At 39.5% G+C, this 21,375-nt stretch overlaps 1 protein-coding gene across 1 annotated transcript in view; it reads right to left on the reverse strand.

Moving 5' to 3' along the window:
* PLCB4 (phospholipase C beta 4) overlaps positions 1 to 21,375 on the reverse strand; it is a 266,535-nt gene that overhangs the window by 69,505 nt on the left and 175,655 nt on the right. Inside the window, exons 11-18 of the mRNA XM_024764269.1 lie at positions 19,815 to 19,923; positions 15,945 to 16,155; positions 14,864 to 14,957; positions 11,690 to 11,769; positions 11,065 to 11,149; positions 8,426 to 8,516; positions 6,368 to 6,463; positions 1,504 to 1,604 (exon numbers count right to left, since the gene is read on the reverse strand). Coding sequence (XP_024620037.1) covers positions 1,504 to 1,604; positions 6,368 to 6,463; positions 8,426 to 8,516; positions 11,065 to 11,149; positions 11,690 to 11,769; positions 14,864 to 14,957; positions 15,945 to 16,155; positions 19,815 to 19,923 — 867 coding nt within the window. The remainder of the gene's footprint in view (positions 1 to 1,503; positions 1,605 to 6,367; positions 6,464 to 8,425; positions 8,517 to 11,064; positions 11,150 to 11,689; positions 11,770 to 14,863; positions 14,958 to 15,944; positions 16,156 to 19,814; positions 19,924 to 21,375) is intronic.

The raw sequence follows: 21,375 nt of genomic DNA on the forward strand, positions 1-21,375 counted from the left end.
CATAATCCCACGCACGTCCAGGAATTCATTTATCACTCCAGATTCATTCATCCTAAAAATAATACTCCCTGGACTCCTCGGGTTCCCTTTAGCCACCAGCTCCCCTTTATAGCAAAACTGCCCAAAAGTGTAGTGTCTCCTCACTCACATCTATCTGCTACAGGGGTCCCAACCTCCGCACTGAGACTCCTTTTTTCAAGGTCGCCAATGACTTCTAGGCCAATGACTCTTGCATCTTCTTACTCAATCACTCAGTAGTATTAAAAAAATCAACCACTTTGCCAGGGGATAGCAGGTGGGGGAAATGAGATGTTGATCAAAGGGTACAAACTTCCAGTTATAAAAGGAATACGTTCCGGGGCGCTCACGTACAGCATGGTGACTACAGTTAGGAAGACTGTATTGTATACTCAAAAGGTGCTAAGAGAGCAGATCTCAAATGTTCTCAGTGCGTGCGCACACACACACACACACACACACACACACACACACACATCACTACCCCCACACAAAGGTAATTATGTGAGGCTACACTGCCCCGTTTCTTTAAACTTTTTCAGTAGCTTCACATTTCACTTAAATTAACATTTGAGTTTCTCACCATGCCCCCCGTCACATCCTTCATCCTCCAGTTCCCACCTGCCTGTCTAATCTCATCTTGTTTCACTCGACCTCTCACTCAACCCACTCTGTTCACCCTGCCTTTGTTGTTGCTACTGCTGTGGTCCCTCTCTGGGCAAAGCAACACCTCTATTCCTGTGCATGGCCAGTTCCTCTTTATCCTTTGGGTTCTCATTTCCTTGTTTTATTCTCTCCGCCTCTTTTTTTCCATCTGAGCACTCACTCTTAGTTTTGTAATAGCACCTATCACAAATTGTAATCATATAAATGACGGTTTACTTGTTTGTTGTCTGTTTCCCACGCCCTTCCAATAAACTCCCATCAGCCTACCAGCTCCATGAGGGCAGAAGCCAAGTGTGTTTTGACCCTTCTGGGTTGTTATGGCCTAGAAAGTGCCTGGCACATAGTGGGTACACAGTTACTATTTTTTTGGCTGAATGGTTGGATGGATGGAAATATTTTTAGGCTTATTCTACATTAAGAGGGAGATGAGATATCAACGAGTAGGACTGGTTTTCTAATGAGGGCTTGCTGGGGTGATCGGGGTCATTTTCCTGATGATTTGAATAGGTTAACCTTTGCTGCTGGGGTGCTGCTGTTTTCTCCCTGATCACCTATAATAATGCAATGAATGAAAACATCTGAAGGACATGGGCCAAAGAGGTAGGGGTCAGCACTGGGCATGACTAATGAGTCACTTAAATGTCCTTTCTAACTTAGTATTGTGCATGCCTCGGGTTCGGGTGTTGATTGTGGCCACCCAACTGAGAAGGGGAATTACAGCCTACTTATTCTCCTGTGTCTCTCACATTTCTGAAATGCTATAACTTACAGCTGCTACCTCTTGCAAGTCACGAAAGGAAAGGGAACCAAGACTCTGACCTTCTTAACACTATTGGCAATAGCTTCCTTGTGACCCAAGTCGTCTGCAGAAAGTTCATTTCCATATTTGTATTCAGGGTGAGCTTCTTCCTCTTGCTCAGCTGTGTGAAAGACAAAAGGAAAATCCATGAAGCCAACTTACCACCAAGGGGTCAGGCCTCCTCCATAATCTTGGGTAAAATATAAGCAGTTCTAGAGAGGAAGGAAGCTAAACGAAAATGGGAACATTTAAATAAGCAATTTTTTTTCAGATAAAACTCTCACTAAATTCTTACCTACTCAAGGTCAAGGAACATATCTTGTTACTTCTCCTGCATCTAGCATGACTTTTTAAATTGAGTATAGCTGATTTACATTGTGTTAGTTTCAGGTGTATAGCAAAATGATTCGTTTCATATATATATATATTTTTTTTTTTTCTGATTATTTTCCATTATAGGTTATTACAAGATATCAGATATTGTTCTTGTGTTACACAGTAAATCATTGTTAGCATGGTTTTTACATGATTGGTGCTTAACAAATTTTTCTTAAGTGAATGATTACTTCCTTTCCAGTATACTAACCTTAAAAATTAAAGCCTCAAACACCTCAGGAAGAACTGTGACTCATAACAGGGTATTTTGATCCTCTATGACACCCAGAGGAAAAAAAAAAGATACAAGAGAAGGAAAGTACATTTTATAATTCTGAAAAAGAGTCAAAAATGTCCACTTGAATTTTATGGGCATAATAACTTGTGGCCGGGAGTGGTGTGATATAAAAAAGATAGAGCTTGGAAGGACTTTCTGCTCTCCTAAAGCATTTGCCAAATCTGGCTGCGGTTTAAAAGACTCTGAAATCATTCATTGGGCTCATGGTGGGAAGGGAGCAGGAAGTGGGTGCTAAGTCAAGCTGGTGACCCAGGAGCCTGGCCTGGCTATATAGGGAGGCACAGATGCCATCACCCGGCCCACCAGTCCAGGAAATTATAAGAACCCTGGTATCCACCCAAGGCTGTAGGAAAATTAGGCACATGCTGGTGTGAGATCTGTATTCCCATGATGCCCATCCTGCAGGGGCTCCCAGGAATTTGCCTAAAATCTAGCCAGAATCAGGAGACACCCACAGGCCACAGGACAAGGCCGACACAAATCCACACTGTCACTATACTGGGCATGAGGGACCTTGACTATTAAAAAAAAAAAAAAAATGAAAATATTTCTGAGGGAGGTGAACAGACCCATAAGAATTAGACATTTTTTGTTTTAAGTGTGTTTCAAAGGTGGAAAGGAGAATTCAAGAACAGGAGTAAATGAAAAACTTTCACCGATTCTAAGGTGCATTTTTTCCCCGCATTGTAATATATCTAATATGGCAATGTATCCTTTAATCGATGTCATTTTACGATTCACTGGAAGCAGTTTTCTTTCTTAGTCAATAAAATAGTAGTGCCTTTCAACGGACGGTGTCTTAAATTCAGAATTTTAGATTGCTTTTTGCACAGTGCTATTCCAGGGAAGGGATAAAGGGAAGGGAAACGAGTCAGACACCCTCCTCTTCCGGAACTGATATTCTGATGAGGGGGTATTCTGGAGGCAGATGATTCTTTTTTTAAGTAGGTCATATAGGCCTTGGGCAAGAAAAAAGGACTTGAGAAGCTGAAAGAGGTCTTAAAAGAATCTAGTCCAGTGTCTTCATTTAAAGGAAATAGATTCACAAATATGATTTGAATTGTCTGAGGTCACAGAGTTAGAATATGAACCTAGATTTCTCAGGCTTCTAGCCCAACGCTGTTAATGTGACACTGGGTTTTCATGACCTACAGTCTGTAACCAAGATTTTGAAACCTCCCACCATCACTACTGAATTTCAATTTTATATCTAGTCTAACCTGCTTAGCCAGATACAAACTACTTGAATTTCCAGGGGTATACCCCATAGAAGGGGGAGAGACTTAGTAACTGTTTTAAAAGGGTTGTATGACTAAAGGTTAGCATCTCCTGAGTGTGTATGTATGCATAGACACACCCACAACCACACACAATGTTGCTATTCTCCACTGTTTGTCTGAATCTACATCCAGCCTAATGACTGGGCACACACTTCCACTGACTGAGAGCCTTTTCTATTTTCTACAGCCTCCAGGCAGGACTGCCCTCTTGAACTACGCTTGGTTTCCTCTTGCCTGCTGTGTTGAAGTATTTAAATGAGAGACTCTAGTCATTCAGGTATAGTAGGATCATACTGTGATAGCAGGGTAATTACAGCCAACTGGCTGACCAGAGCTGAAGTCAAGTATGACTGAGGAAACGTGAGACTCACATATGTAACTGGTATAGCAGAAACCTCTATAGCCTTAGAGAGAAATTCAGGTGCATATGAACCCATATATTTCTGTTAGAACAATCAAAATTTTATCTCAAACATTTTGGAATAACATGGGAATCACTAGAGGCAAATTTATTTTGTCTATAGGAATAATTAGCATTTGCATAAAAGTTGGGAAAGTACCCTTAAGGACAGTAAGTGGAATCCTGCTGACCCCTCATTTGAGATTAATGTGTGTGTGTTCAGGAAACTTCACATTTGTGACTCGCATCATTTATATATTTTTTCCTTTTTATAAAGAAAAATATTTTACCAATGATTTTGCATATTTATGTTCGCTTTATATTCCTATACATTAGAAGGACAATATTGTAAGGTACAGAAGGTCTTGACCCTGGAGTCAAGGCAATTCTGGGATTGAATCTTAGTAGCATTGCTCACCAGCTGTGGGATTGCATGTAACATATGTTACCACTCTAAGCTTCAGTTTCCTCATCTGAAAAATTAGTATAATAATACTTATTTCTTTGGCTGCATAAAGATTAGATGAGGAATTGATGTAAAGTACCTAATCCACAGTTGGTACAAAAATCATAGTTATTATTATTATGATTTTTCTTAATGTATTCCATTATTCTGCAGTTTGTTTTACTGGATTAGAGTATCTAGTAACACCTTACATGTGTATGATTATCATCTATGAAACTTAACCTAAGTTAAGGGACAGTTTTTATATAATACTCAGACTTTCAAATTTTAGAAGTATTTTATTGATCTTTTGAAATACTGGGTTGGCCAAATTTCCATAGGATGTGATGGAAAAACCTGAACGAACTTCTTGGCCAACTCAATATATTCCTTTCAAGATTTTATTCTTAAATCTTGTTTGGGTTTATTATTTGCGAAAACTGTGAAATAATATAACAAGCAATGTGGCAGACTGTACTTTCCAAAGACAGCTGCAATAATATCAGCTTCCCACTGATTCTTCTACAACGTGATCTTGCCTCTCACCCACCCCTTGGAATGTGGGTGGGCCCTAACTAAGACTGCTTGGATGAATAAAATATAGAGGAAGTGATGATGTGCCAGTTCCAAGCACAGCTCTTAAACAGTTTAGCAGTTTCTGTTTTCTGCCTGTTGGAGCACTGGCTCTCAGGACGCTGTGTCACGGATCTTGGCCACCATGCTGTGAAAAGCCCAAGCCACTTGGGGAGGCCACATGGGGGTGCTTGTGTCAGCTGAGCTCCCAAAAGCCAGCCAGCATCAACCGTCAGCCACGAGTGAGCCATCTCGAGACACCCGGCCCAGTGGAACCTTCAGATGACTCTAGCCCCCGATGTCATCTGCCGGCAACCGCATGAGAAACCAAAGGGAGAGCCCTCGACCTGAGCCCAGGTGACCCACAGAACTAGGAGGGATAATAATAAAGTGTTTTGGGGTGGTTTGTTACACAGTAATAGATAACCACAACAGGCATTGATTAAATACTGCCAGGTACCTCTGGCCTCCCAGACCCTCCCTGACGTATAAAACATATGGAAGTAAGTCATGTTCTCAGGCAACATAAATCATTCATAAAGTCTCTTCCATAGTCAGGAGTCTTTATTAAGGGGTTGTGAATATGATTCGTTGATTCTCACAGCTTTTAGGTTTTTACCTATAATGTCAAACTTTCCTAAAATCTACTCTTCTATTTCAGATGTTTATATGAAAAACAGAGTTTCTACAAATGTTTCTAAATTACTTAGCCCCAAGGCACTATCTAAATTCAAGGCACTAACCAATAGACACTCAATGCATGTCCAAACTATTCTGTTAATCAACTCTCATGTCATTTTGTTAATCAATTCTCATGATACATAATGAACAAATAGTTTTCTAAAAACATTCCAAACCTTTCAAATGACCCATGTAAAACCAAAGATTATGGTCGTGGCTATATGGCCAAAGTAAAAATAGAAGCTAATAACAAATATTAAAATATTGCTGCCTTTGCAAAAAATATCTACCTGTAAATACAGATATAGGCAATTCTGGTGAGCTGGTTATTTGAAGGAATTTGAACTTGAAAGTTTAATTCTGGCTTTGAGTTTCTAGTTCACTATAAGTGCACACAAACCAAGCATTTACTGAGGGTCTCTATCCAGGTTCCTTCCCTTTTAACTCGCCTTACTGCTGTCATCAGTAACAGCACTGATGTTCAGGTTTTGTTTATGGGAAAGAACTGCAGAAATGTTCTTTTTATTCCAAGCCCGGCCTTCTACAGCAAGTGCTTCAAGGATTCTCTGGCTGTGAGTTTCTGCTGAATAGCTGAATGCACAACAGGAAAGGAGATGACTAAGCTACTAAAATCTAGTGTGCAGGTAAATTCTAAGCCATAGTATTTGGAAAAATACCCCAAAATAACAAAAGATTAAGGTTGGTACATGTACCTGATTATTAGGAATTAGAATGTTGTGTTATATAAAAGGGCCCACTGAGACAAATTCATGTTTTTCTTATTTTAAAAAGTATTTTTTTGTGATGTGTAAATTTAAAACATCCAACTCACCACTTTCTATTTCCTCTTCATTATCATCCTCTAAGATGCTCACTGGGGCAGCAGATTCTCCTGCTTCCATCATACTTTTCAAAGCTTCAAGCTGTTCTGTTATTAAAAATAAACAAGAAGGAGATGGAGACAGGTGTTGGATCACTTATAAAATAGGTTTGAAGATCAACATGGAGAAGGAAATGAAAAGGGAAGGGAAACCTATTGTCGAGGCTCCTGAGGCTCAGTCACGGCCACTGTCTCCCCAATCCTGGTGGCCTTGAGTGCTTAAGGCAAGTACAACAACCCTATTATCTATACACACTGAGCCACTATTGGAACATGAGGGAAATGCCCCATATCCTGGTCACCAGGTTGAGAAGTCACAGCTCAGTCCCTGTGAAGGATTTAAAGCTTGATAACAAAAGCCCAGAATTTGGAGCATCTGGCACAGAGCAAGGTTTATGGACTGTTATGGTGAAGTGACAGAATAGAGACTGAAAAAGCTTCAAGAAAAAATATTTTTCGATTATTAGTTGTGAACACATATAAAAGATGTCTAACAGCCAGCATTAAGAACATTGTTGGGGGGCTTCTCTGGTGGCACCACCGTTAAGAATCTGCCTGCCAATGCAGGGGACACAGGTTTGAGCCCTGGTCCGGGAAGATCCCACATGCCGTGGAGCAGCTAGGCCCATGCGCCACAACTACTGAGCCCGCGTGCTGCAACTACTGAAGCCCACACACCTAGAGCCTGTGCTCCTCGACAAGAGAAGCCACCGCAATGAGAAGCCCACGCACTGCAATGAAGAATAGCCCCTGCTCGCCGCAACTAGAGAAAGCCCGAGTGCAACACCGAAGACCCAATGCAGCCAAAAAAAAAAGAATATCGCTGGGAAACAGGCACTCTTCATATATTATAGTGAGGGTATAAACTGGTACAACTTTTCTGAAAGTCAGTATAACAAGATACATATGATATAAAATGTGTACATGCTTTGGCCAACCAACTCTAATTGTACCAAGGAGAAGGCTGCATGAATGTACAAAATGAACAGCCAAACATGTTTACCATTGTTGTTCTCATAGCAGTGAAAATCCATCAACTTGGATCTGTTTAAATTACACTATGTGCCACATAATAAATTCTGTATAGTGTTTCATACACTAGAATCAAAAAAAATTTTATACATAAGAATTAAAATTAGTACGTAAATTTATATCCTACTGGATATGAGTATACTTCATTGGTTGAATTAAAAATGACTAAAAATCAGTATATTTAACATGATCCCAGTTTTGTTAAAAATGCATGTATATGTTAAAAGTATACGTGTGTACATGTGTCTCTAATACATGTATATGTGTGTAAAATATATAATTTAGTGCTATTTTATTATATTTTTCTTTGCTGTTTTCATTTTTCTATAGCATTATTGCTTTTGCAATAAAAATAAACTGGAGCTAAAATAGTTAAAAATTTTAAATTTAGAATAACCAAGGGGAAAGCCACAATGCAATCATACCGATATTTGATGCTATTCATTCACTGAACTAAGAGATTTGTTGGAAGAAAATATTTTCAAAGAAAATGTTCTGGGAAAACACAGTGGGGGCAATGTCTAGATAAAATCATCTCCCCCCACCCCCCGACCACACACACATTCACACTCGTGTATTACCTAGGATCCCTAGATATGTATATATCACAGGGAAAAGTGCAAAGGGAAGCTTTTAAAGAAGGCTTTAGAGTGTATAAAATGATAAAGTGCTAGTTCCTTATATCTGACAAATTCTAAAATGCTTCTTTTGCTTTCTTCTCATCTTTCCTTGGGACTCCTCCAAATTCTGATCTATGAATATATGAATATGTTTTCCCACTGCAGGAAGGGGTTGATGTGGAACCTAAACTTGAATAACAATGTGGCAACTTTGCTCTGCACAGTATATAGAACATCACCACTAGACCTGCTTTCCCCCCAATCCGTGGTGTTAAAGTATATTTCATTCTAGATAGCTGAATTGTCTCAACATGCAAGATACGTACACTTCTGCCATAGATGAGCGTATTTGACTTACTTTTTTCAACCTCAGGTTTCAGCCGTTTATTTTTGATGAGTATTTTTCTTTTGAGGTCATTTGGGGATGGCAAAGGTCTGCCTGGTTCCAGCTAGAGACAAAGAGGAAAGTCTGAATTCACGACAGGGTTGTACTTCTCCCTTCTCATTCCCAGCCCAGAATGAGCAGAAGGCCAACCAATATCCACTAGATGGCAGTCTGCACAGTTTTACACTTTCATTCTGCAACCCAAACTAGCCTGAGCTTTGCCTTAAACTAAGGCAGCAAATTTGGCATCCACAGGGTCTCTAGAGCTTTGTGGAGCTACTCCACCTTCCCCAGGGAGTGGGGTCTGACCTACAGTGGCCTTGGGGGAAGGGGTCCAGCTCAACCCCAGACCTTGCCCCCTTTAAGTACCTGGTAAAGTACAAGAGGTGATGGGGTCAGCTAGGGTCAGAGGTGCCCTCCCAGGCAAAGTCAAGAGGCTCCTGAGCCCCCCCAAGTGTTGGGCTGTACAGTAAGCTGGTCTGCTCAGTAGGGTGATCCATCTTCAATGCTTGGGATTGTGGCTTTGTGGGTTCAATAAGAGAATTAAGAAGGAAGTGGTCCTAATTATTGAAATCTGACCTCTACTATGGTTTCATTGGCTTGGATTAATGTCTGCAAAGGGGATGTTCCTTTATTTGATTACTTCTGATCCACAGAACTGTGTTGTATCCAGTCATCCATTCCCCATCCCCCCACCATCCATCTATATATCCACCTACCCTTCCACGTGTCCACTCATTTTCCAAACTAATTTTTATACTATTTGTACATGCAAGGCACTGTGCCTTCCTATGTCAGTCCTGACTCAAATGAAACCCTCTGCCGAAATTCTGCTCCTTTTGGGAAGCCTGCTGTAACCAGTACACTCCAAGTGATCTCTTCTGCACCTGGATATTGGCAATAAATATTCACCACACTAAAGGCCATCTGTTTTAGTTACAGTTTTACATTTGTATCCTGTGCCCTCCTTCCAGGACTGAAAGTTCTGTAGTTCAGATCTTAATCTCATTTATATTGCCTATACTTCCCATAATCTCTCATGTATGTACACATCACAAAGAATGCAGAGATCGTTCCGTAAAAGCCAGCACCTTAGTCTAACAAAGAAAATAAAACAAACAAAGGGCCTAGGTAAAAAATAAAATAAAATAAAGCAGGCATGTTTCTTAGTTTAGGTTCCCTTAGAATCAGTCTGAGACAAAGAGGAAAGTACCAGTAATTTATCTGGGGGGCAGCTTCAGGGAACTCCAGCAGAGGAGTAGGAAAGTGAGAAAAAGAAGACAGGCAGCCATGAAGGGTGTGCTATCAGGCAAGTTGTCACTGTGGACGGGAGCATGATCCCACTGGGGAACTTCGGGGGGACAGTGGGGACCATGTGCCCGGAGTCATCCCGCCTGAGCAATGAGGGAACACGGGGTGGGAGTTGGTAATTCTCTGGTACTTCTGGCCTGACTTTCCTGTGTGCGCAGAGCTCCAGGGACCAGAGTGTCCCCCCAGCAGCAGCTGCAGGTGCTGGCGGTGGAGATCAGGCCAGTGTGCAGGGAAGCAGGAAGCACTGCCAGGATGTGGACGGGGCCCCTGCAGCCAAACAGCAGGCTGAAAATATCCTCCTATATCTTTTTTCAGTTCCCAAAGATGTACTTCTGCAAAACTCACTGTTAAACTACCTGATGTGTTCCCAGGTAGCACGGCGCACCTTCCCCCTTTAGTCATGGCGATGTTCTATTGCTGGTTCGGGCTACCGTGTTTGGGCCTATCAGCTTCTCATCAACAGTGGGGCAAAATATTTCACTACTGTAGAGTGTTTCATACTTTCTTTCACTCCAGTAGCTTTCTTGTTACTCCCAACATCTTGGGAGAGTGGATCTTAACCACTTGGGGGTTATGGATCCTGGTAAAAATCTGATGAACTCTCTGGAATGACTGTATACAAAACAGCAAACTGTATGCAGTTAGAATGAGTTCACAGACCCCACAAAGCCTATCTATGGGGAACAGGTTAAAAATTCTTTGTTTGATGAAGGAATTAGTAGGTGTAAAAATGAAGCTCGAAATCCTGCATATAACATTGCCCAAGAGTTTATTTTGGACTTAGGAGCTTGAACTTCCGGCTTCTGTGACTTGATCCAGGGAACTTCCCATAGCAACAGGCTCCCATGGGTGCTGAACCCTGGCTGCACATTTGATTTACCTGGAGAGCACTTAAAAAACACTAGGATCTGGCTGAACTCGAATCAATTTCAGAATCTCTGAGTGGGGCTGTGGCAGAGGTATGTTTCATGGTTCCCCCAGGTGATTCTAACCTGTCACTGAACTTGACAATGATCACCAACTCTAGACTCCTGGCCAGTGTGCACTTTGTGAAATTTTAGGACAGAGGTCTCAGAAGCCATAGAGACCCCATGATCTTCTGAATAAAACTGAGCCAGATGTTTACTTTGTGCCTCTCTCTACACACCCCTCTGAAGTACAATGGAAGCTTCCCATACCAACGAATTGAAATACACATGAAGATCTTTAACATTAGTCCTCCAGAACTACTTGGCCCTTCAGAAATGAATTTCAAAACAAATCCATTCATGTTAGAAATATGGTTTGCTAAAAATACATACTGGATGTGATTCAAGGGCTTGTTTCAACAGGAGATCTCCAAATAGATCTTCGCAATATTTGGACATCTTGTACTGTTGATATTTGCTAGAGGGAAAGAACCGACATTTGTAAATTCCAACATCCATTAACTGTCCAGAATAAGAATAAGAAACATCCATTCCTAGCGATTAAAAACTCCCACTCTGCAAAATGTTTGAGTGTCCTCTTGATGCTAATGGGTTAACTGGTGTAGTTTAAAAAGAAGTCGATTCTTCCCCCAAACTAAGAGTTGGTAAGCAGAGTAAAAAGTGTCTTTCAAGTTCATCAAGTCTGACTACAAACATACTGCCAAGTCTTCCAACCCAATGGAACACTGAGCACGGTGTCCTGCTCTCTGACCTTTTGTTTAGAGGAAGCATTTCTAAAACACATTAACATGACATTTTTTTTTTTTTTTCTTTTTTGGAAGTGTTGAGAGGTAGTGGTTTGCGTTTCTTCTCTTTTTTTTTTTTCCCCATAAGACTATGTGTACTTACCACTTCACAAAAGAAACTATTCGGTTATTTAAAAAGATGTAGAGCAGGGGTGGGGAATGGGGATTAGAAAATAACACTTAGAGACTTGGAGTAGAATGAATCATTATACCTGCAGTGATTTTCAAAGGAGAGAATTACAGGATATTCAGATGTGACAAATGCAGTTTCCTTGATGGCTTGAATAACATCCTTGAAAGATAAAGAGTGTTAATGAGAGAGGAGAGAAAAAAAATTAAGTTACCTGAAACCAATTGGAGACTATTAATTTGAACTTTTCAGAAAGTCATTTTTGGCAATTAAGACCTGGAGAACCCATTTACTGCTACAGACTGAGTCCCCTGTGGTTAGACCCAGGCACAGTTCATGGTTAATGACACTTTTTTTCAAAGCTACTTTTACTTCTCCAAAATTAGGGTGCTAGTAACTGACAAGACATTTCACCTAAATGGCAGTGCAGTTCCTTGCTTGATAATCTGCCAAGATGGGTTCAGAGCTCACCTTTCTCACTGAGGAGCAGGTGAGATTTCTGCACAGAGATTTTCACAGCAGACCCCTCTCCTTCCCCTCTCGCCTTGAGGAGAAATGTGTTGGTAAAAACCTCAGGCCTGTTAGAAGCTTTTATTGACTTTCCTCTGCCTTTTGGCACCAGAGTTGGGCTACATTTCATTAATTCAATGAAGACTCCTGTGAATTGATGTGACATTTGCAATATCTCTTGTTTTGTATCACCCTGGTAGTTAACCATGGGGCAAGTCCCATCATTCTGTTAGTTGGGAAAATATTTGACAATAGCTATCTAGGGAAGTCCATTGGAAAGAATAATGGCCTAGGCTAGACAATCTTGGAGTATTTTACTGAGCGTTCTTATGGCTCAGGTGGTCCTTTAGCTATTCTTGCTTGAAGTTTCTTCTCAGGCAAAAATGCCTTGAGTCACTTCCCAAGTGACCTTGATTATCCACTTGAGTTGACCTAGAATTACTCCTTTAGGAGAATCTTGGCTCTGCCCATGGTTTCTTCTTTGCTCACCTCCAAGCTGAGACGGAAAAACTTCCTTTTGAGCTTCAGCTTCCCTATTAGGCTCCTTAATTCTATGAAAAAAGATGTCAACCCTTGCTGTCAGTTTGGTGACTATGCACACTCATGGCTTCCCACTTGAACATACTCTTGGTACTTCTCAGGAAATGTAATCTTGAATTGATTGATGTTCAAAACTCACCAACATCTTGGCTAAGAGAAGTGATATGCATGGAGGGTCACGGGTCTAGGGTCTAGCTGTCTGTTTTTAAAAACACTCCCAGTGGGACTTCACTGGTGGCAGAGTGGTTAAGAATCTGCCTGCCAATGCAGGAGACACAGATTCAATCCCTGGTCCGGGAAGATCCCACATGCCACAGAGCAGCTACGCCCATGCACCACAACTACTGAGCCTGTGCTCTAGAGCCTGTGAGCCACAACTACTGAAGCCCACGTGCCTAGAGCTTGTGCTCCGCAACAAGAGAAGCCACTGCAATGAGAAGCCTGTGCACCGCAACAAAGAGTAGCCCCCACTCGCTGCAACTAGAGAAAGCCTGCACGTAGCAACGAAGACCCAATGCAGCCAAAAATAAGTAAATAAAATAAATAAATCTATTAAAAAACAAAACAAAACAACCCCAGTGATTTTCCACATGTTGGCAGAGTTGAGAACCATTGATCCAGAGGCTGAAATAACTCTCCTGAGTTATATGAAACTGACAGAGGTTGACGTACTTGACATATTGTCCAACCACAGAATTTCATTTTTTCACTTGTCTTTTGGCAGGACATCACTGGAGCATATTGAGGAACTTGCTAAGAAACCAACCTTCAAATTGTACATAGAGATCACCAAAAGGCCATGACTGAAATCCAATTTATAAGAGTGTAGATTACATTCTGTGAGGATCTTATGGGGGGGCGACTTCTATCTGGTGTCAGTACTGCGGAATAACTGTGCTTCTCTGGACTAACTACTCTGTGTGTATTTTACAAATCCTGTGAATTATCATGTTTCTTTCCTTGCACTGAATTCAAAAAAGTCTGGAGCCCAATTTGTGGTATGGCTTGAAAGTTTATAGGATTTCTTGACAAGCATTCATAAAACTCTAATCTCACTATCTTACTTTCTTACCCATATAGGCACTATTTATAATCTATTTTATTTCCTGTATTCTATTTATCTTTTTATTCCACTTTGAAAGTCCTTCAGAAAAAATGCAAAGTAAGTAAGCACAAAAATAGATAATAAAATGAAAGACTGTTTTTAAAGTAAGTGGAACAAGGGAGGTTCTGCCAGAGAAATCTCATTATATGGCACCGTCACCATTTGAAAGCAGAAAAAGTAGCATGAAGGAAATATTAAGTAGAGAAAACATTTTTCTTGACTTTCTCTGAAAAACTGGAAGAACAGAATATAAAGGTAAGATGCTTGAGAAGATGAATAATTTGTTTTCTCCACTCTGTCTCTGTTTCCACAATAGTTTGGAAAAGGCAATGGTGAGGTAATTTTAAAACTTACCTTGGAACCCTCCTACACTGTGGATGGGAATGTAAATTGGTGCAGTCACTATGGAAAACAGTATGGAGTTCCCTTAAAAAGCTAAAAATAGAGCTACCATATTATCCAGCAATATCACTCCTGGATATATATCCAGAAAAAATTCTAATTCAAAAAGATACATACACCCCAATGTTTATAGCAGCACTATTAACAATAACCAAGACACGGAAGCAACCTAAATGTCCATCGACAGAGAAATGGATAAAGAAGATGTGGTACATATATACACAATGGAATACTACTCAGCCATAAAAAAGAATGAAATCACACCACTTGCAGCAACATGGATGGACCTAGAGATTATCATACTGAATGAAGTAGGTCAGAAAGAGCAAGACAAATACCATATGATATCACTTATATGTGGAATCTAAAATATGACACAAATGAACTTATTTATGAAACAGTTTTTCTATGTCTGTGAGTCTGTTTCTAACAGTTACCAAAGGGGAAAGGGGGTGGGAAGGGATAAATTAGGAGGTTGGAACTAGCAGATATAAACTACTATATATAAAATAAGCAACAAGGTCCTACTGTATGGCATAGGGAACTATATTTAATATCCTATAATAAACCATAATACAAAAGAATATGAAAAAGAATATGTATATATATATGTATAACTGATCACTTTGCTGTACAGCAGAAACGAATACAACATTGTAAATCAACTATACTTCAATAAAAAACAAAAGAAACACTTACCTTAAAAAGTATATCTGTGCACATTGCTTTTCCATGAGTTATTATTGGTTCTTGGTCCTCACCTTTTCCATCCCAACAGTCAAGTTCAACACATCTAGGAACATTGTGATTTACCAATATTAAACCTTTACAATAAAATAGTGTGTGTACAAATGAAAAGACATCAGAATAATTTGTTTTCTATAGAAGTAGAATATGGAATGAAGGAAGTAACACGATTATTTTTTGGAGGATGCAGGTTAAAATTGCACCAGATTGGTGTCATCAAAAAGGGACTGTCGGAGATTAAAAGAGAAAAGAGATGTAACAAGCAGTGAGGTTCTGGATGAAATCCTAGTTGTGACAAAGCTGTAATAAAGGACAATCTGAGGACAACTGGGAAAATTTAGATATGGGCTGGGTTTTATAGGATGTTAAAGAATACTGTAAAAATTTTGTAGGTGGGATGATGTTACTCTGGCCATAAATTAAAATGTTCTCATTGTTTCAGTGACTCATATTTAAGCATTCAGAAACAGATGTAGTGATGTAGTTAGTCCTTTAACATATTTCCATACACACAGAAAATAGTGAGTTGAAAAATTAAGTATTGGTCATCGACAATCAAGAAACCAGTCATAATGTAACTACATTTCTTATTTTTCACTTTCTGCATTTTTACCATATTTTAAACCTCAAATATTTTCCAATTTCTGTAAAATTAAAGCCATTTAAAATAATCTTTATGATCTGAGAATGAAATTTTAGAACTTTGAACATTAAGTAAAGCTAAATTTTCAAGTGTCTATGACCAACAGGAAACTTAGCATAACTTCTTAAAATATGCTATCTTTTTGGTAATGTTGGGGGAATATTTTAAATTTACAGTAAAAAGAACATCTTTTGACCCATAGGAGGACTCTAGACCTTCTGGAACAGATACCAATTTTCCTTTCTCAAGGTTAAATGGCCATCATAATCCATTAAAGAGAAAGACAAATGTCCTTTTCACTCTGAATGCTACTTCCTATTTTTCAGAGAAAACTAAATTCAGTTGAAGAGCATCAGATCCAAAGAAGAAACAGTGTCTTGAGTTTCTGACCTGCAACCAGCCAGGAGGACCTGTCTGTACATTTCTACTGAAGACTTCCCACCAAACTGTCTGCCAGTGAGATAGGTGTTGTGGGAAGAGCTGATGAAGTAGTGAGCCAGAGGGTGGTCCATTTCTTGGTAAAGCTCTAGGCGATCTAGGAAGACTGGGGCATTTTCATCTGACATCAGGTATCTGCAAAACCCATCACTTGATATTTGGCCTGGGGGGAAAAGGAATATCATGGTAGACTTATGGCTCTGAAGATACACATCTCATGTTTTATTTATGACATTTGAGGCAACTTAAACAGGAGGAGTAAAAACTTCTTCATAGTCTCTTTCCCAAGAACTTTTGTCTTTCAGAACTTGAACGAAGTACCCGCGTTGCATAAGTAATCTAATGCTTTCCACAAATAGGAGGCATCTGCTTTCATATCCATGATGGCAAAATAATCAGTTCCCTAAGTTCAAAAGTGCAGCACCAGGAGCCAGATTGGAGAAGGGATGAGTGGCCTCTCTGGATTCAAATAATTCCATTTTCCTATTTCATCTAAAAAATAGGATATGGGACCAGTGAGATGAGTATTCAGTGGTCATTGAAACGTGATCCCAAGAGCCACCACTCATCATCTCAGTCACACCTTTGTGACATAGGACAGGGCTGGTGTCAATATTTCTGCATCTTCTCCTACCCTGTCAACCATCAACAGCTTCAGCTTCTTGCATTTACTTAAGCATTTCCAAGTTACAAGCTGGTTTCAAGCTTACAGAAAAGTACAGATAATAGCAGGATAAACAGCTATACCACAGCCTTGTTAGATCTTAACCTTTTCCTTTATTTGCTTTACATTTTTTAAAGAAATGCATAATTACAGATGCCCATGAAGCACCCTGTGTGCCCCACCTCAACTCCATTCAATTCCATCTTTTTATTCCTAGGTAGACAGCCAATAATCTAGTTTTTGTGTTTAACATTCCCAAAGTGGTTCTGTAACTTTATATGCATTTATCCAAAACGTAGGTAGTTTTGACTATTTTAAAATTTATATAAAAGTTACCCCATTATTTGCATTTGCAGCTTGCCATTTTTTCTGTTTTCTTGTGACTTATCTAGTTAATATAAGTAGCTCTTGCTCATTTATTTTTCACTGAGTAATGTATAGTAGAAGTATGCAGTGTGTAGAGTGTAAAGTAGTCCATATGTGAATATACCACAATTCATTATCCATCATTCTGTTGATGGATATTTAGGTCATTTCTATTTATAACTGAACAAACTGCAGTAAAAATTTGTGTGTCTATCTCCTTGGACACATACATTTATACTTTCCCAGGCACTGTGATAGATGCAGGATAGAAGAAACAGACAAGCCCTACCTTCATGAAACTCATATACTATGGGTGAGAGAACAAATAAATTAAAAAATAAATATAATGTTATGAAAATGCTAGAAGGAAACAGAAATCAGGGTAGGAAAGCAATCAAGAATGACCAGGATGCTGTGTTTGCTATGTGGCCAGCAAAAGTCCTTCTGACGAGGTCACATTCATGCATGGGGAGCAAGCCCCATGCACCCCTGGGGCTGCCCCATCCTAGACAGAAAGGTCAGCAAGTGCAGAGACCATGTGATGGTGGAGAAAGCAGCTAGAAATGAAGAATCCAAATCCAAATCTACATCGGTTGGACTTTAGTCTTCACTAAGTACTTTGGATCTTATTCTGAGTGTGCTGGGAAGTCTTTGGAGCATTCTGAAGAGTGGAAGAACATAATTAGATTTGATTTTAAAAGGTTTACTATGGCTGTTGTGTGGTACATAAATCGTAGGGCATTGAGGAAAGGAGAAGACTAGTTAAAAGTCAGCTGGCCTCATCTAGGGAGAGATGATGTAGGATCCGATAGTCCAGTAAGTGTGGAGACGGTGAGAAGTGATTTATTTTCAGGATAGATCTTGTAGGTTTTGTTGATGGATCAGAGATGATGTGAAAGAATAAACAAGTCAAGGATGATTCCAAGAGTTTTGGCATGAAAAGCTGGGTGAGTCATGGTACCATTTTCTAGGCTGGGAAAGGGACAGGTCTGTGGATGGGGACAATCAAAACATATTATGTGTGTGTGTGCATATATATATATATATATTTGAAATGTCCACTCAGCATCCAAATGGAGAGGTCTACTATACAGGTCTGTAGTTTAAGAGACAGATTAGGAGTGGAGAGTTTAATCTGAAAGTCATGTGTGTACAGAAGAAACTTAAAGCCATTGGCTTGGATGAGCTCATTCAAGGAGTGAGGATAGAAGGAGCAGAGATCTGAGGACTGAGCAGGGCCACTCTGACACCAGACTCGGGAAAGACATGGGACATTCTCTAGGGTACATACTTGGAAATAAAGAGGCTGGGCTGTAGGAGAGGCATATTTTCCACTTTGTTATTGACAAAATATTCATCAAGGTGGTTGTTTGTACCCATTTACACACTCAGCATAGTTGATAAGAATGCCTTTGGCACCATATTCTCACCCATACTTGATAATGACAGACTTTAACATTTCTGTCATATGTGAAATGGTGAAGCTATGCTTTTTAGATGTGTCAGTGGTAATTTCATAGACTTTTAGGACCTGGGAGGAACTTATACATATTAAGACACACCTCTATCATAACACTTATCACACCACCAAGGCACTACTGAGTCATAGGTCTTTCTCCTTCAGTAGATTACAACCGCCTTATTTCATTTTGAATCCCCAGCACCTAGCACAGTGCTTGGCTGTGCCTATAAGGATTGAAAGCAGGCGACAGAAATACTAGCTGAATGACTGCATGAACCCCACCATCTTACAAGCAGGGAAAGTGAGGCCTAAGGAATACAGTTCCTTGCTCAAGGTCACACAGCAACAGGGGATGCAACAAAAATCACATCACCTCCCACCACTGCAAAGTACTAGATTTTCTGCCAAGCCACTCCTCCCTTCACTTAAATCACATGCCATGTGGACTTATTTATGATACTCAGGATATTGATAAAGAGGTAAGTAATGAAGCAGTCTTTCTGAAAATAGATATTTGAGACCCTAGCAGAAAAGTGTAAATGTATGACTATAACCAAGGGAAAACTCTGTTGGGCTTGGAAAAATATCAGGGGTAAGGCCACATGGTATGGTGGGCCAGGCATGCATATAAATGGGTTCTATGTGGGTCCAGAGAACGTATAAATCTTTCAGCCACACTCACTGAGGTACAAAAAAAAAAGAACCTCTCTTCTAAAGAGGAGAAAACTGAGGCCATGATACTCATGGGCAGATGGGACAGAAAGAACTTAACCTAGATCTCCCTTCACTCTCCACTGAGACATAAGGCCAGAGACTCCAGATCAGGTATCTCCTGGCACTCCCTGGAGATACTCTATCAGCATCATCGCTCCCATCCTTTGCAGGTGTTTCTCATGGCTATAGAACCAATCTTAACTTTCCTCTCCATACATTGTTTCCAAAGTTTCATTGAAAGAGGCAAATGCTCAAAAACCCCAACAATTTGCTAAATTGATTCCTATTTAATTTCATGTCAATTGCATTTATCTTCCATACCAGAGGTCAAATGATGAGTAAAAAGACTCTTTAAATCACGTATTAAATTTAGTTAGCTTGCAAAACTAAAGGGAGAAGAAGGTATCAATTTTGATAGCAAATGTCATTGTTTTCATAGATGGCAAACATAGACTATAATTGGCATTTTTACATTTTAAGCACTATGCAATACTAAAGATAAGAAAGTACATGATTTAAAGATACCTTTAACTAAAAATTCAAGGACTTTAAAAGTTGCATACGTCCTTGATATTTTTAAACAAAGAAAAATTCTCTCTGTTTACACTTTTCTTACCTTTTTTCTTCAAGTCTTCATCAGGCTCATACATCTCAATGATCTGCATTGCCCTTTTAGTATCATAAAATGGGAATAAAATTTCATTCAATCGAGGATCTCGTTGATGCTATGATGAGGAAAAAAACTCCATTTAGGCTGACATTCACCCTTGGGCCAGTACACATCACTAAAGTATGTAATTTCTAATGTAAGATATATCTAGAATATCATGTTTACAGTTACAAAGAGAAGATTTCACTATTTCCCTGCCTTTCTTCCTAAAATAGACTTCAGAAACGTCCAAATTTGGTAGTAGTATTTTATTGGTTCCCCTCACTGAACTGATGAGGGAGAAAACAGAAGATACTTTCTTTCTTCAAAAGTTGACGGACAGAGAAAACGGTATGGCATTGGCATACCACAGGCAAGACATTTGGCATAAGTGCTTATAAAAAGTGAGATCAAAAATCTTTAAAAAAAAAAAAAAGGATAAACAAAAGCAAAAATTCAAAAAAACCCCAAATATATAACATACCCATTTAAATGCCAAACCAAAAACAACAATAACAAAAAACCCCTCCAAAACCCTAAAGTTAGACAGGCAAATATCATTTTATTTTCATTATGTCTTTCTACATGAATAAAAGATTTCTTGGGAACTGTAAACTTCATTCTCTTGAATCAATATTTATCAAAATGAATCCATTGTAATAGTTCAAAATTAATCAGTACAAGGATATTTACAAGCTCTAAACAATATGAAAATTTGTGTTTAAATATCAGTAGTTCAGAAATTCTATTTCACTATGAAATCTAACTTGGTTTGCCCCGAGGAAATTCTCTGGGCAGAAAGTACGTAAATAATTTGGAGGTTGGTGATGTCATTCTTTTCAAATCAGCACCTATAGGCTCCTGGTGCTATGTTATATGAGGCACCAGGAGCAAAGCTATTTCTGCAGTTCTGTCATCCTAACTTTACAGCAGTGATGAAAAAAGTCCAACTTACTAACTGACTCAGCTACAATTGTGTGTGTGTGTCTATCATCTGACTATCTTCCTGTACCTAGAGATAGTGGGTCTATTAAACTTCCTTATTGTTTGTGGTAGATTAGAGGCCCAAACACTGCATCCCTGGTCATCCATCAGATAAATAAATAAAGGAAACTTCAATGGAATAATGGCATATAAGCAGATGTGAGCAAAACTTGGTCAGTACGTAGGACACCGGCAACAACTCTTTACCCAAATATATGCACAGACTTTGAAAAGCACTATTGAAAAAGTATTGAAGAAACAATTGTTAAAAGTTCATATGGATCTCCCTTCCCCATTTGTTTTGAAATGATCATTTGAAGAGTGGGGCACACAGAATGAATGCCTTTGGCCAACAGAACATTTGATGTAATTTCCTAAAGCACTTGTGGCCTAGCCTGCTCTGATGCTCCCACCTCCCACCGAGTTAAGAGAGTTAACTCCTAAGGAATCAATATCTCTTTGTCAATTTATCCCAATGAAGCATGCTTCTGTTGGAATCTAAGAAATTACGGCTCACAAAAGCTCACATCCATGCGTGTGCTAG

The sequence above is a fragment of the Neophocaena asiaeorientalis genome, unplaced genomic scaffold, assembly GCF_003031525.2.
Source record: "Neophocaena asiaeorientalis asiaeorientalis breed wild unplaced genomic scaffold, Neophocaena_asiaeorientalis_V1.1 scaffold400, whole genome shotgun sequence".
Lineage (NCBI taxonomy): Eukaryota > Metazoa > Chordata > Mammalia > Artiodactyla > Phocoenidae > Neophocaena > Neophocaena asiaeorientalis.